At 46.1% G+C, this 14,120-nt stretch overlaps 1 protein-coding gene across 1 annotated transcript in view; it reads left to right on the top strand.

The window, feature by feature from the left end:
• pde4dip (phosphodiesterase 4D interacting protein) overlaps nt 1-14,120 on the top strand; it is a gene marked incomplete at its 5' end in the record, with an annotated part of 81,340 nt that overhangs the window by 58,773 nt on the left and 8,447 nt on the right. Inside the window, 8 exon segments of the mRNA XM_029708045.1 lie at nt 7,430-7,717; nt 8,548-8,679; nt 8,906-9,025; nt 9,946-10,135; nt 10,230-10,471; nt 10,722-10,999; nt 13,188-13,331; nt 13,579-13,714. Of these exon segments, the coding sequence (XP_029563905.1) occupies nt 7,430-7,717; nt 8,548-8,679; nt 8,906-9,025; nt 9,946-10,135; nt 10,230-10,471; nt 10,722-10,999; nt 13,188-13,331; nt 13,579-13,714 (1,530 nt within the window).

Genomic DNA, 14,120 nt, shown 5'->3' with positions numbered 1-14,120 from the left:
TAGAGTGGGTTAGGTCTGCTCTATACCAAATTAGCATACCCCCTGCGTCTCTTCCCTGTTTCACACCTGGTAGTTTAGTTTGGTGGATGGGACTACCAGCTCTCTGTAACCTAGATCTCCTTCATACCATGTTTCTTGTAGGATGACAACGAGAGCATGCAGGTCGCAGTGGTGGGCAGTAAATGGGGCTTTGGTGACAAAACAGATGGCACTGTGATAGACTACATCTAATTTGCTGAGCAGAGTGTTGGAGGCTATTTTGTAAATGACGTAGCCGAAGTCAAGGATTGGTAGGATAGTCAGTTTTACGAGGGTATGTTTAGCAGCATGAGTGAAGGAGGCTTTGTTTTAGCGAAATAGGAAGCCGATTCTAGATTTAATTTTGGATTGGAGATGCTTAATGTGAGTCTGGAAGGAGAGTTTACAGTCTAACCAGATACCTAGGTATTTGTAGTTGTCCACATATTCTAAGTCAGAACCGTCCAGAGTAGTGATGCTAGTCGGGCGAGTGGGTGCAGGCAGCGATCGGTTGAAGAGCATGTATTTAGTTTTACTAGCATTTAAGAGCAGTTGGAGTCCACGGAGGGAGAGTTGTATGGCATTGAAGCTCATCTGGAAGTTTGTTAACACAGTGTCCAAAGAAGGGCCAGAAGTATACAGAATGGTGTCGTCTGCATAGACGTGGATCAGAGAATCACCCACAGCAAGAGCAACATCATTGATATATAGAGGTCCGGACAACAGGCCCTCCGATTTGACATACTGAACTCTATCTGAGAAGTAGTTGGTGAACCAGGCGAGGCAGTCATTTGAGAAACCAAGGCTGTTGATTCTGCCGATAAGAATGTGGTGATTGACAGAGTCGAAAGCCTTGGCCAGGTCGATGAAGATGGCTGCACAGTGTACTGTCTTTTATCGATGGCGGTTATGATATCTTTTAGGACCTTGAGCGTGGCTGAGGTACACCCATGACCAGCTCGGAAACCAGACTGCATAGCGGAGAAGGTACGTTGGGATTCGAAATGGTCGGTGATCTGTTTGTTTACTTGGCTTTTGAAGATTTTAGAAAGGCAGGGCAGGATGGATATAGGTCTATAACAGTTTAGGTCTAGAGTGTCTCCCCCTTTGAGGAGGGGGATGATCGCGGCGGATTTCCAATCTTTAGGGATCTCAGACAATACGAAAGAGAGGTTGAACAGGCTAGTAATAGGGGTTGCAACAATTTCGGCGGATAATTTTAGAAAGAGAGGGTCCAGATTGTCTAGCCCAGCTGATTTATAGGGGTCCAGATTTTGCAGCTCTTTCAGAACATCAGCTATCTGGATTTGGATGAAGGAGAAGCGGGGGGGGGGGGGGGGGGGGGCTTGGGAAAGTTGTTGCGGGGGGGTGCAATGCTGTTGGCAGGGGTAGGTGTAGCCAGGTGGAAAGCATGGCCAGCCGTAGAAAAATGCTTATTGAAATTCTCGATTATCGTGGATTTATCGGCGGTGACAGTGTTTTCTAGCCTCAGTGCAGTGGGCAGCTGGGAGTAGGTGCTCTTATTCTCCATGGACATTACAGTGTCCCAAAACATTTTGTAATTTGTTCTACAGGATGCAAATTTCTGTTTGAAAAAGCCTAACTGCCTGTGTATATTGGTTCCTAATTTCCCTGAAAAGTTGCATATCGCGGGGGATATTCGATGCTAATGCAGTACGGCACAGGATGTTTTTGTGCTGGTCAAGGGCAGTCAAGTGTGGAGTGAACCAAGGGCTATATCTGTTCTTTGTTTTACATTTTTTGAATAGGGCATGCTTATTTAAGATGGTGAGGAAAGCACTTTTAAAGCGTAACCAGGCATCCTCTACTGACGGGATGAGGTCAATATCCTTCCAGGATACCCGGGCCAGGTCGATTAGAAAGGCCTGCTCGCTGAAGTGTTTTAGGGAGCGTTTGACAGTGATGGGGGTGGTTGTTTGACCGCGGACTCATTATGGACGCAGGCAATGAGGCAGTGATCGCTGAGATCCTGGTTGAAGACAGCAGAGGTGTATTTAGAGGGCAGGTTGATCAGGATGATATCTATGAGGGTGCCCGTGTTTTCGGATTTAGGGTTGTACCTGGTAGGTTCATTGATAATTTGTGTGAGATTGAGGGCATCTAGTTTAGATTATAGGACGGCCGGGGTGTTAAGCATATCCCAGTTTAGGTCACCTAACAGTACGAACTCTGAAGATAAATGGGGGGCAATCAAATCACATATGGAGTCCAGGGCACAGCTGGGGGCTGAGGGGGGTCTATAACAAGCGGCAACAGTGAGAGACTTATTTCTGGAAAAGTTAATTTTTAAAAATAGTAGCTCGAACTGTTTGGACACAGACCTGGATAGCATGACAGAACTCTGCAGACTATCTCTGCAGTAAATTGCAACTCCGCCCCCTTTGGCAGTTCTATCTTGGTGGAAAATGTTGTAGTTGGGGATGGAAATGTCATCATTTTTGGTGGCCTTCCTAAACCAGGATTTGGGGTGTGGAGTTTGCTAAAGCAGTGAATAAAACAAACTTAGGGAGGAGGCTTCTGATGTTAACATGCATGAAACCAAGGCTTTTACGGTTACAGAAGTCAACAAAGGGTAGCGCCTGGGGAATAGGTGTGGTAGTTTGGTACATACAGGACCTAAGTTCGAGGCTGGGGCTGACAGATAAACAAAATGAGGTACTGTGTTATTGAAACAGTCCAGGGGGCATTAGCTGTGTAGTCGAGTGATCAGAGGGTCCAAAGAGCAGCAATAGGTGAGTCAGGGAGCCGTTCACTAGTCACTACAACTAGGCGAGCGGGAGACACGGCGTTTAGAAAGCTAGCGGGCCGGGGCAAGAAGATGGTCTTCGGCGACATTGCAACGGAAAAGCCTGTTGAGACTACATCGGGCGATTACGTCGGCAAACCAGTCGTGATGGATCGGCGGGGCTCTGTGTCGACATTAAAGGGTCCAGGCCAATTGGCAAAAGAGGTACTGTAGCCCTAGAATTAGCTGGTATATGGGCCTAGCTCGAGGCTAGCTCAAGGCTAACTGGTGCTTGCTTCTGGACAGTGGCGTTAGCTAACAGTAGCCACTCGGTAGCAGCTAGCTGCGATGATCCGGTGTAATGATCCAGAGCGGCAGGAATCCGGTGATGTGGTAGAGAGAAGCAGTCAGATATGCTCTGGGCTGATATTGCGCTGTGCAGACTGGCATGTATTGTGCGAGCTCAGGCTGGCTGGTGTTCGAGCTGAAGGTGAAGACCGCTAGCCGTGGCTAACAAAGACTAGTAGCTAGTTAGCTGGCTAGCTCCTGATGGAAGTTCCAGTTATAAGGAATACAAATAGCAGATCCGTACCACATTGGGTGAGGCAGGTTGCAGGAAAGTATATTTAGTTCGGAGATAGAAAGTGAGATTAAAAAGTGAGATTAAAATGTATACGAGAAAAAAAAAGTATATTTACACGGGAAAAGACACGGGATAAGACAAAGACAAACAAAGCTCTGTTGCTCCTGTGTGAGGTGCTGAGGCTACGGTTGTGTGACGTCCTTCAGGGTCCTGGCAAAAATGTGGATTGCTGCCTTGTAGAGGTGGACCTGGTCGTAAAGGCTGTTCAAGTCCAGGGTGGAGTGGTGGGCCAGGTAGACATTAGGTTTTGAGGCAAAGTCTCGCGAAATGCTTGCATTCACCCACTATATGGTGGCAGGGTGAAAGTATTTTCGTGGTAGCAGGGTGGAGATAACCACTTGTGCGTTGGGGAAAGTGGAAGAAGCTTTTTCAATCACTCCCTTGAGTGCTGTTGCCACCCTTTCCTGCTTGACCCTCAGGTCATTTGTGCCTGTGTGAATTTTGATGTGGCTGGGGGACCCTAGTCTGTCCTCTGACAACAGCTCCAGGGCATGCCTAGTGTTTGGGCACCAGAGTTTAGCCACTTTTGTGTTTGGGAAAAAGTTTATCCTCTTGAATGTATTTGCCATTTGAGTCAGTGAGGAGCACAATATCTGGCTTTTGTGTGTCCTCAGTGGGGGTTCTCAGGAGAGCTATCAGGAGAGCTGATAGGGGGGCTGTTAGGAAGGGGTAAGGTCTGTTGGGTTGGTGGGTTCTGTGTTGTCTATCCAATTGTGGTGTTGAGGTTATGGTCCGGGTCTGAGGTGGGCTGTTCTGCTGGCTTCTCTGGGCGAGTGTCCTGCTCTCTGTCACACCTCAGCTTTCTCACCTCGTCCTTCAGTGACATGTGTGCCTCTTTAAGTTCTCTCACCTCAGTCCGTAGAGCAGCCAGCTCTCTCAGACAGCCAGCTCTCTCAGGGGTGTTGTTGTGCTGGTCTGTTTTGTGGGTTTGTTCTGTCTGGATTGTGTGGACTAGCTCTCTGAGTTCCACCATGTCTCTCTCCAACTCTGTGAATTTATCCCTCTCAATGATGGAGTTAGCAGTGCATTTGTGGGACCTGGGTGTGTTCAGTGCTGGGTGTGTTCAATGCTAGAAGAGGTGTGATCAGACTGACTCAGGATGGGGGAGTCATCACAGAGAGAGAGCTTTTCCTGCTGTGCTTTCTCTTTGATCATGTAAAAGCTCTGCTGGAACTGCTTGAGTTTACCCTGCACCATTACTGTTCTAGACTTGTACATGTTAACAGAGGTTGTTTCAATTTCCTCAATGTCTAGTATTCTGAGTTTCCACCCTGGGCCAATACCCTCTCTAATGACATAGGGGTAGTGTGCTCTTATAGCACTGTGCCATGCCAGGGGTCTGGTTAATATAGCACTGTGCCATGCCAGGGGATGATCTGTGTTAATATAGCACTGTGCCATGCCAGGGGATGGTCTGTGTTAATATAGCACTGTGTCATGCCAGGGGATGGTCTGGTTAATATAGCACTGTGCCATGCCAGGGGATGATCTGTGTTAATATAGCACTGTGTCATGCCAGGGGATGGTCTGGTTAATATAGCACTGTGCCATGCCAGGGGATGGTCTGTGTTAATATAGCACTGTGTCATGCCAGGGCATGGTCTGTGTTAATATAGCACTGTGTCATGCCAGGGGATGGTCTGTGTTAATATAGCACTGTGTCATGCCAGGGGATGGTCTGGTTAATATAGCACTGTGTCATGCCAGGGGATGGTCTGGTTAATATAGCACTGTGTCATGCCAGGGGATGGTCTGTGTTAATATAGCACTGTGCCATGCCAGGGGATGGTCTGTGTTAATATAGCACTGTGCCATGCCAGGGGATGGTCTGTGTTAATATAGCACTGCGCCATGCCAGGGGATGGTCTGGTTAATATAGCACTGCGCCATGCCAGGGGATGGTCTGGTTAATATAGCACTGTGTCATGCCAGGGGATGGTCTGGTTAATATAGCACTGCGCCATGCCAGGGGATGGCCTGTGTTAATATAGCACTGTGCCATGCCAGGGGATGGTCTGTGTTAATATAGCACTGTGCCATGCCAGGGGATGGTCTGGTTAATATAGCACTGTGTCATGCCAGGGGATGGTCTGGTTAATATAGCACTGTGTCATGCCAGGGGATGGTCTGGTTAATATAGCACTGTGCCATGCCAGGGGTCTGGTTAATATAGCACTGTGCCATGCCAGGGGATGATCTGTGTTAATATAGCACTGTGCCATGCCAGGGGATGGTCTGTGTTAATATAGCACTGTGCCATGCCAGGGGATGGTCTGGTTAATATAGCACTGTGTCATGCCAGGGGATGGTCTGGTTAATATAGCACTGTGCCATGCCAGGGGATGGTCTGGTTAATATAGCACTGTGCCATGCCAGGGGATGGTCTGGTTAATATAGCACTGTGTCATGCCAGGGGATGGTCTGGTTAATATAGCACTGCGCCATGCCAGGGGATGGCCTGTGTTAATATAGCACTGTGCCATGCCAGGGGATGGTCTGGTTAATATAGCACTGTGCCATGCCAGGGGATGGTCTGTGTTAATAAAGCACTGTGCCATGCCAGGGGATGGTCTGTGTGGGAAATTAGGTTGCTTACGTTCCCCTCTTTGTAGCAGTCAGCAAATACTGTCTATGGATTGTCCTTGAGGAGCTTTTTTTGTACTTATTCCGTGCAGTGATATTTTTTATGTCCATGGGGTACTGTATTGTAATGACCTCTGCACAGGGATAAGCCATGGGGGCTTCAAAGGCCACTGCAACTGTCCTACCATTGTTGGGCTCAAGAGTTTCCACACCCCTCACTTCACACTTCAGTGCTAATTGAAGTTTTGCAGCCTGGTCAGTTCTGTCCTAGCAGCTTGGTAGCTTAGTAGCCTTATTTATTAAGCTTTATAGAACAAAATGACCTAGAGATTATTGCCTTTTAATTTTTGGCTTCAGAAGTAGCTTCAGACTGAACGTTACTCACTCAGTTTTGTATTGGATGGTATTTCCAGGTTCCGCTGTGTTTCTTCTGCAGGTTTTGGTTTGTTAGAAGTTTTTTGTTGATAGTCCTTGGTAGTAATAGTCCATTCAGGTAATTTTGTCCAAAATCAAGGTTTTAGGTTTGGAATTGTGATTTAGATTGAAGGTTTTGATGTTGTGGTTAGTATCCTGTAAGTCCTTGTCAAGTTTATCTACATTTATCCAACTCTAATTCTATATTTTTGTAGAAGAACTCAGAACTCAGGAGCCCATTAGCTCAGTACCTCTCACTATCTAACTCTCCTTGTCCATCCATCCTAACATCCCAACTATTCTCTTTATCCTCTCTAGCCGTGTGCCTCCTCTCCTGTGAGAGGGACATTTCACCCTGCCTCAAATCCTAATGTCACACACACACTGGAGACTGTATTAGTGTTCTGACTCTGCTGTGTTAGTGTTCTGACTCTCTGCTGTGTTAGTGTTCTGACACTCTGCTGTATTAGTGTTCTGACTCTGTTGAGGCTGTGTTAGTGTTCTGAATCTGTTGAGGCTGTGTTAGTGTTCTGACTCTCTGTTGAGGCTGTATTAGTGTTCTGAATCTGTTGAGGCTGTGTTAGTGTTCTGACTCTCTGTTGAGACTGTGTTAGTGTTCTGAATCTGTTGAGGCTGTGTTAGTGTTCTGAATCTGTTGAGGCTGTGTTAGTTTTCTGAATCTGTTGAGGCTGTTTTAGTGTTCTGACTCGCTGTTGAGGCTGTGTTAGTGTTCTGACTCTCTGTTGAGGCTGTGTTAGTGTGCTGACTCTGTTGAGGCTGTGTTAGTGTTCTGACCCCCTGTTGAGGCTGTGTTAGTGTTCTGACCCCCTGTTGAGGCTGTGTTAGTGTTCTGACTCTCTGTTGAGGCTTACAGTGTAAGGTTGTATTCGGCGCATGTGACAAATACAATTTTATTTCATTTGACTTATCTATCTCACAACAAGCTGCCTGACACACTAACATCCATCCTCCATCTCTCTCCTATCTGTTTATTCATGCTTGGGTTTTTCTTTTTCTTACTGCAGGTTTTTCCGTTCCTTCAGTCAAGCCATTTGGTGGCTTCCCCATGTCGGCCCACCCCCACCCTCAGACAGACCCCTCCAGTTACATGCCCCAGCCTCTGTCCTACCACACCTTCCACCCCGCTGGTCTGAATGCTAGCCTCAATGCTAGCCCTGCCATGAAGGCAGGCGCCAGCCTCCTGGAGAGCAGTGCAATGTGGGACATGGCCTACGGTGCTCGGTCAATGAGAGATGGCACTGCTGATTTGTCATCAGGGTCATCAGGTTACCAGTCTGGCACCAGCCATACAGGTGTGTGTATCTATGAGTTTTAATGAGATTATGTGTGTGTGTCCTACCTGTCATGAGTTTACAGGACAGCATGTGGGAGCAGATCGTATCACATATCCCAGGTGATAGTCTAAAGAGCCAATGGCTGATCTTGGAAGTTGATATATCATACCATGACATTTTTGTTATTTCCCTATTACTAACTATTAGAGACTATATGGACCAAAACAGCCCTGTTGTGTGTTTATGTACAGGTAACTGCCAAAATAAAGGAAACACTTTAGTAAGTGAGGGATACAAAGTATATTGAAAGCAGGTGCTTCCACACAGGTGTGGATAATTAAGCAATTAACATCCCATCATGCTTATGGTCATTTATACAAATGCCCAGTTGTCCATTATATTGGGTACCATGGCTAGAAGAAGAGATCTCAGAGACTTTGAAGGAGGAGAGTCTCAAATTAGCACAGGGGGTTTAGTGTGTGTGTGTGTGTGTGTGTGTCTGTGTGTGTGTGTGTGTGTGTGTGTGTGTGTGTGTGTGTGTGTGTGTGTGTGTGTGTGTCAGTCACCAGATCTCAACCCAATAGAACACTTATGGGAGATTCTGGAGTGGAGCCTGAAACAATGTTTTCCATCAACAAAACACTAAATGTTAGAATTTCTGGTGGAAGAATGGTGTCGCATTCCTCCAACAGAGTTCCAAGGCGTATTGAAGATGTTTCTGCCGGCTCGTGGCCCAACGCCCTGTGTTTTATATATATATATATATATATATATATACTGTACAATGTTTTTTTACGTTGTGAAATGTCAACAGTATTTTGATGTGTATGCTGTGTGTTCCTGTGCAGGTTCTGACCTGATTAAAGAACACCTGAGAGAGATCAGGAGTCTACGTCAACGCCTGGAGGATTCCATCCAGACCAACGACCTCCTCCGACAGCAGCTGGAGGAGAGACTGGTCAACCAAGCCAGAGATAAATGTATTGACTAGACCACAACCGCACCTGCTGTCTCAAACCATGAACATATATTCTACACACCCAACTTGGCTACCTGTACTAAGTCAATGTTGACAGTCACTGTGTCAAAAAGGCATTAGTGAAATGTACTGGCCCTTCTCCTCTTCTTCCTCATCCTTCTCTTCCTCATCCCCTTCCTTTTCCTCTTTCTCTTCCTCCTCTTCCTCCTCTTCCTCCTCTTCCTCAGGTGCTCCCACCAACATCTACATCCAGGGCTTGGAGTCTGTCAGCCAGCTGTCCAGTGAGATCAGAGTTCTGAAAGCAGAGAACCTCAGCCTGCAGGACCGACTCCAACAGGCCAGCAGAGGTAACCAACCTTGTACTCCTTGTACTCTCAAAACTCTCTAATATACTACCCAACATACTATCAATTCTGCTCTATAGCTCATTGGGTAGAGCGTTGTGCTTGCAATCCCAAGATAATGACCACCCGTATGTAAAATGTAAGTCACTTTGGATAAATGTGTTTGCTAAATGACATACTGTATATTACACTGAGAAGAGAATGATGATTGGCTGACAGCCGTGGGTGGTATATCAGACCGTATACCACGGATATGACCAAAAAATGTTTTACTGCTCTAATTACGTTGGTAGCCAGTTCATAATAGCAATAAGGCACCTCGGGGGTTTGTGGTATATCGTCAATATACCATGGCTCAAGGCTGTATCAAGGCACACTGCGTTGCGTCATGCATATGAACAACCGTGAGCTGTGTTATATTGGCCGTATACCACACCTCCTCGGGCCTTATTGCTTAATGAATAAACGGGTGGGTCTAATCCTGAATGCGGATTGGTTAAAACCGCATTCCAACTGGTGGTTATTCCACAAGTTACCACAGGCTAAATCTATGACGTTAAAATGCCTACAGTATTTACTCTGTTCCATCTGACTGCGCAAGCCACTGTCTCATCAGCCCGGCAATTTATGAACTTGATCTCCACTATAAAAAGCATCTAGGCATCATCTCACATTTATTTTAATGTTTCAATATTCAAATTCGATCTCCAGCTGTTGCATAGTAATGAACCTGTCGGGAGTCGGGTTGAGACAGACAGGCAGGCAGCTTTTCGCAGCCAGTCGAAATCATGAATTTGCATAATTGTTATGGATATATACAAAGAAATATAAATATAAAACAGGTCAAATGAAGTGCAGCTAGTTTGCCGTCTTTCCAGCTTCATTTCTGTCTTTATTTGAGTTCCTCTGTACTCTTCCCCCAGACGGCAGTAAGGAGGCGGAGCAGCTACGGGAGGCGGTGCTGTTGGGGCGTGCCCGTGTGAAGGAGGCGGAGTTAGAGACTGAGCGGTGGGCGGAACAGGGCAGGAGGCTGCACACGCAGACACAGGCTCAGACCCTGGAGATCACTCAGCTGAAACAGGACAGGCAGAGCAACCAGGAGACCATCAACAGGTAGGAGGAGTGTGTGTGTATCTGTGTGCATCTCTGTTGTGTGATTATTGATTTGTTACATGTGTGTAACTGTGTTGTGTGCGTGTGTGTCTAGGTTGCAGCACGATGTAAATGTCCTGCAGCAGCAGTTGTGTGAGAGCCGTGGCCTGGCCCACTCTCTACAGTATGACCTCCAGATATACCACAGAGTGTGTGGCGTCCCCAAGACCACAAACACAAGTGAGGGGTCCCACTCAGAGTTTGCACCCTTTGACCCCAGGGACCTGCATGTTCAGCTAGGGCAGCAGTTTACTTCTGGGACACGCCCTCCTGGAGCCAGGATACAGCTCTTCCACGGTGAGAGAGCGCCACCATGGAAAGCATTCTGGGATAGGGTTAACACGTTACCATGATTCTACCACATTTATACTGACACAGAACTTTGTAAGGATGTGTCTGAAATTGCACCCTATTTCCTATATAGTGCACTACTTTTGCCCAGAGCCAAGGACAAACGTTGTGCACTTTATAGTCAATAGGACGCCATGCCATTTGAGATTTACCCGTAACTAACACTCATTCCCCAATCTTCCTTTCCCGCTCACAGACCCTGCTCTCTCTACCCCTGTCCGAGACACTGGACTCTTCAGCCCTGCTTCCCCTCTCTCCCTCACACTGGAACCCCGGGAGGTTGACTTTTCTCTTGAGGGCCAGGCTCCAGACGGCTCCTTCGCAAACCGTAATGGCCACCATGTTGTGGGCCACGTGGATGACTTCAGCGCCCTGCAGCAGCAGATCCTGGAGGGGAGCATCCTCATTGACAAGATGGAGGCTGCCCTCCGGGCCACCGCCAACCACGCCCTGCTGGAGCTCAGCCTGGACAAGGTGAGAGGTCAGGGGTCAGTTAGCCCAGGGGTTTTCAAACCGATCCTTGGGGACCCCCAGCTGTTCCATGTACCTTACCGTTCAAAAGTTTGGGGTCACTTAGAAATGTCCTTGTTTTTGAAAGAAAAACATTTTTTTTTTGTCCATTAAAATGACATCAAATTAATCAGAAATACAGTGTAGACATTGTTAATGTTGTAAATGACTATTGTAGCTGGAAACGTCTACAATAGTCAACGTCAACAGTGAAGAGGTGACTCTGGGATGCTGGCCTTCTAGGCAGAGTTCCACTGTTCAGTGTCTGTGTTCCTTTGCTCATCTTAATCTTTTCTTTTTATTGGCCAGTCTGAGATATGGCTTTTTCTTTGCAACTCTGCCTAGAAGGCCAGCATCCCGGAGTCGCCTCTTCACTGTTGATGTTGAGACTGGGGTTTTGTGGGTACTATTAAATGAAGCTGCCAGTTGAGGACTTGAGAGGTGTCTGTTTCTCAAACTAGACATTGTAATGTACTTGTCCTCTTGCTCAGTTGTGCACCGGGTCCTCCCACTCTTCTTTCTATTCTGGTTAGAGCCAGTTTGTGCTGTTCTGTGAAGGGAGTAGTACACAGCGTTGTACGAGATCTTCAGTTTCTTGGCAATTTCTCGCATGGAATAGCCTTCATTTCTCAGAACAAGAATAGACTGACGAGTTTCAGAAGAAAGTTCTTTGTTTCTGGACATTTTCAGTAGTGTTGTTGAGCTGGTTTCATCTCAGTAGTGTTGTCTACAGTATAGCTAGTTGAGCTGGTTTCATCTCAGTAGTGTTGTATACAGTATAGCTAGTTGAGCTGGTTTTATCTCAGTAGTTTGTATAGCTAGTTGAGCTGGTTTCATCTCAGTAGTGTTGTATACAGTATAGCTAGTTGAGCTGGTTTCATATCAGTAGTGTTGTCTACAGTATAGATAGTTGAGCTGGTTTCATATCAGTAGTGTTGTCTACAGTATAACTAGTTGAGCTGGTTTCATATCAGTAGTGTTGTATACAGTATAGCTAGTTGAGCTGGTTTCATATCAGTAGTGTTGTCTACAGTATAGCTAGTTGAGCTGGTTTCATATCAGTAGTGTTGTCTACAGTATAGCTAGTTGAGCTGGTTTCATATCAGTAGTGTTGTATACAGTATAGCTAGTTGAGCTGGTTTCATCTCAGTAGTTTGTATAGCTAGTTGAGCTGGTTTCATCTCAGTAGTGTTGTCTACAGTATAGCTAGTTGAGCTGGTTTCATCTCAGTAGTGTTGTCTACAGTATAGCTAGTTGAGCTGGTTTTATCTCAGTAGTTTGTATAGCTAGTTGAGCTGGTTTCATCTCAGTAGTGTTGTCTACAGTATAGCTAGTTGAGCTGGTTTCATCTCAGTAGTGTTGTCTACAGTATAGCTAGTTGAGCTGGTTTCATCTCAGTAGTGTTGTCTACAGTATAGATAGTTGAGCTGGTTTCATCTCAGTAGTGTTGTCTACAGTTTAGCTAGTTGAGCTGGTTTCATCTCAGTAGTGTTGTCTACAGTATAGCTAGTTGAGCTGGTTTCATATCAGTAGTGTTGTCTACAGTATAGCTAGTTGAGCTGGTTTCATCTCAGTAGTGTTGTCTACAGTATAGATAGTTGAGCTGGTTTTATCTCAGTAGTGTTGTATACAGTATAGCTAGTTGAGCTGGTTTTATCTCAGTAGTTTGTATAGCTAGTTGAGCTGGTTTCATATCAGTAGTGTTGTCTACAGTATAGCTAGTTGAGCTGGTTTCATATCAGTAGTGTTGTATACAGTATAGCTAGTTGAGCTGGTTTCATCTCAGTAGTGTTGTATAGCTAGTTGAGCTGGTTTTATCTCAGTAGTGTTGTATAGCTAGTTGAGCTGGTTTTATCTCAGTAGTGTTGTATAGCTAGTTGAGCTGGTTTTATCTCAGTAGTGTTGTATAGCTAGTTGAGCTGGTTTCATATCAGTAGTGTTGTATAGCTAGTTGAGCTGGTTTTATCTCAGTAGTGTTGTCTACAGTATAGCTAGTTGAGCTGGTTTTATCTTAGTTGTGTGGTCTACAGTATACGGTAGCTAGTTGAGCTGAAAATATGTTAATCTTTTGGATTGTTTACCTGTGTTTTAGTTAGATTAGTTTAGTCTAACTTTTTCTGTGGATCTCTCTCTCTCTTTCTGTGTGTGCCAGCCTGTGGACCCTGGCTGTGTGAGGAGTCTGCTGACCTGCTCTACGACCCTGAGGAAGATCCTTGAGGATGCCAGCTCCCTGCTCAGAATGTTCTGGAGGGCAGCACTGCCCAATAGTGAGGGGTCCACTCAGAGCACCAAGACGGTCAGAATCTTTTACTCTTTGTTTGTTTGTAAGAGTTAAATGAAGGGTATTTCCTTATGCTGTGTCATGTGTGTCACTGATCATGTTTGAGAGTGTGTATGTATGCTTTAGTGTTGATTTTTGTTAATGGATTTGTCACTAGGTGGACTCCCTGTAACCTCACTGCTCTTTACAGATCTGTAGATTTCTGAAGTGTGACAGTGTGTTTTATCTGTCTGTCTGTGTGTGTGTGTGTGTGTGTGTCCAGGAGCTGTCTTTAAAGGAGGTCCACACGATGCGTCAGCGGATCTCAGAGCAGGAGGAGGCTCTAAAGGACGCCATGGAGAGACTGAAAAGCTCCAACCGCACCAAAGACAGTATGGAACACTTCATCGTCAGTCAACGTGAGTGACTCCTACCACTCTCCTCCTCTTGGTCCTATATCTCTCCTCTTCCACTTCAGTCAACGTGAGTGACTCCTACCACTCTCCTCCTCTTGGTCCTATATCTCTCCTCTTCCACTTCAGTCAACGTGAGTGACTCCTACCACTCTCCTCCTCTTGGTCCTATATCTCTCCTCTTCCACTTCAGTCAACGTGAGTGACTCCTACCACTCTCCTCCTCTTGGTCCTATATCTCTCCTCTTCCACTTCAGTCAACGTGAGTGACTCCTACCACTCTCCTCCTCTTGGTCCTATATCTCTCCTCTTCCACTTCAGTCAACGTGAGTGACTCCTACCACTCTCCTCCTCTTGGTCCTATATCTCTCCTCTTCCACTTCAGTCAACGTGAGTGACTCCTACCACTCTC

This window comes from Salmo trutta, chromosome 22 (assembly GCF_901001165.1).
Source record: "Salmo trutta chromosome 22, fSalTru1.1, whole genome shotgun sequence".
In the NCBI taxonomy this organism is placed as follows: domain Eukaryota; kingdom Metazoa; phylum Chordata; class Actinopteri; order Salmoniformes; family Salmonidae; genus Salmo; species Salmo trutta.
Note: the sequence above shows the minus strand (reverse complement) of the source record. Positions and strands in the feature narration are given on the sequence as shown.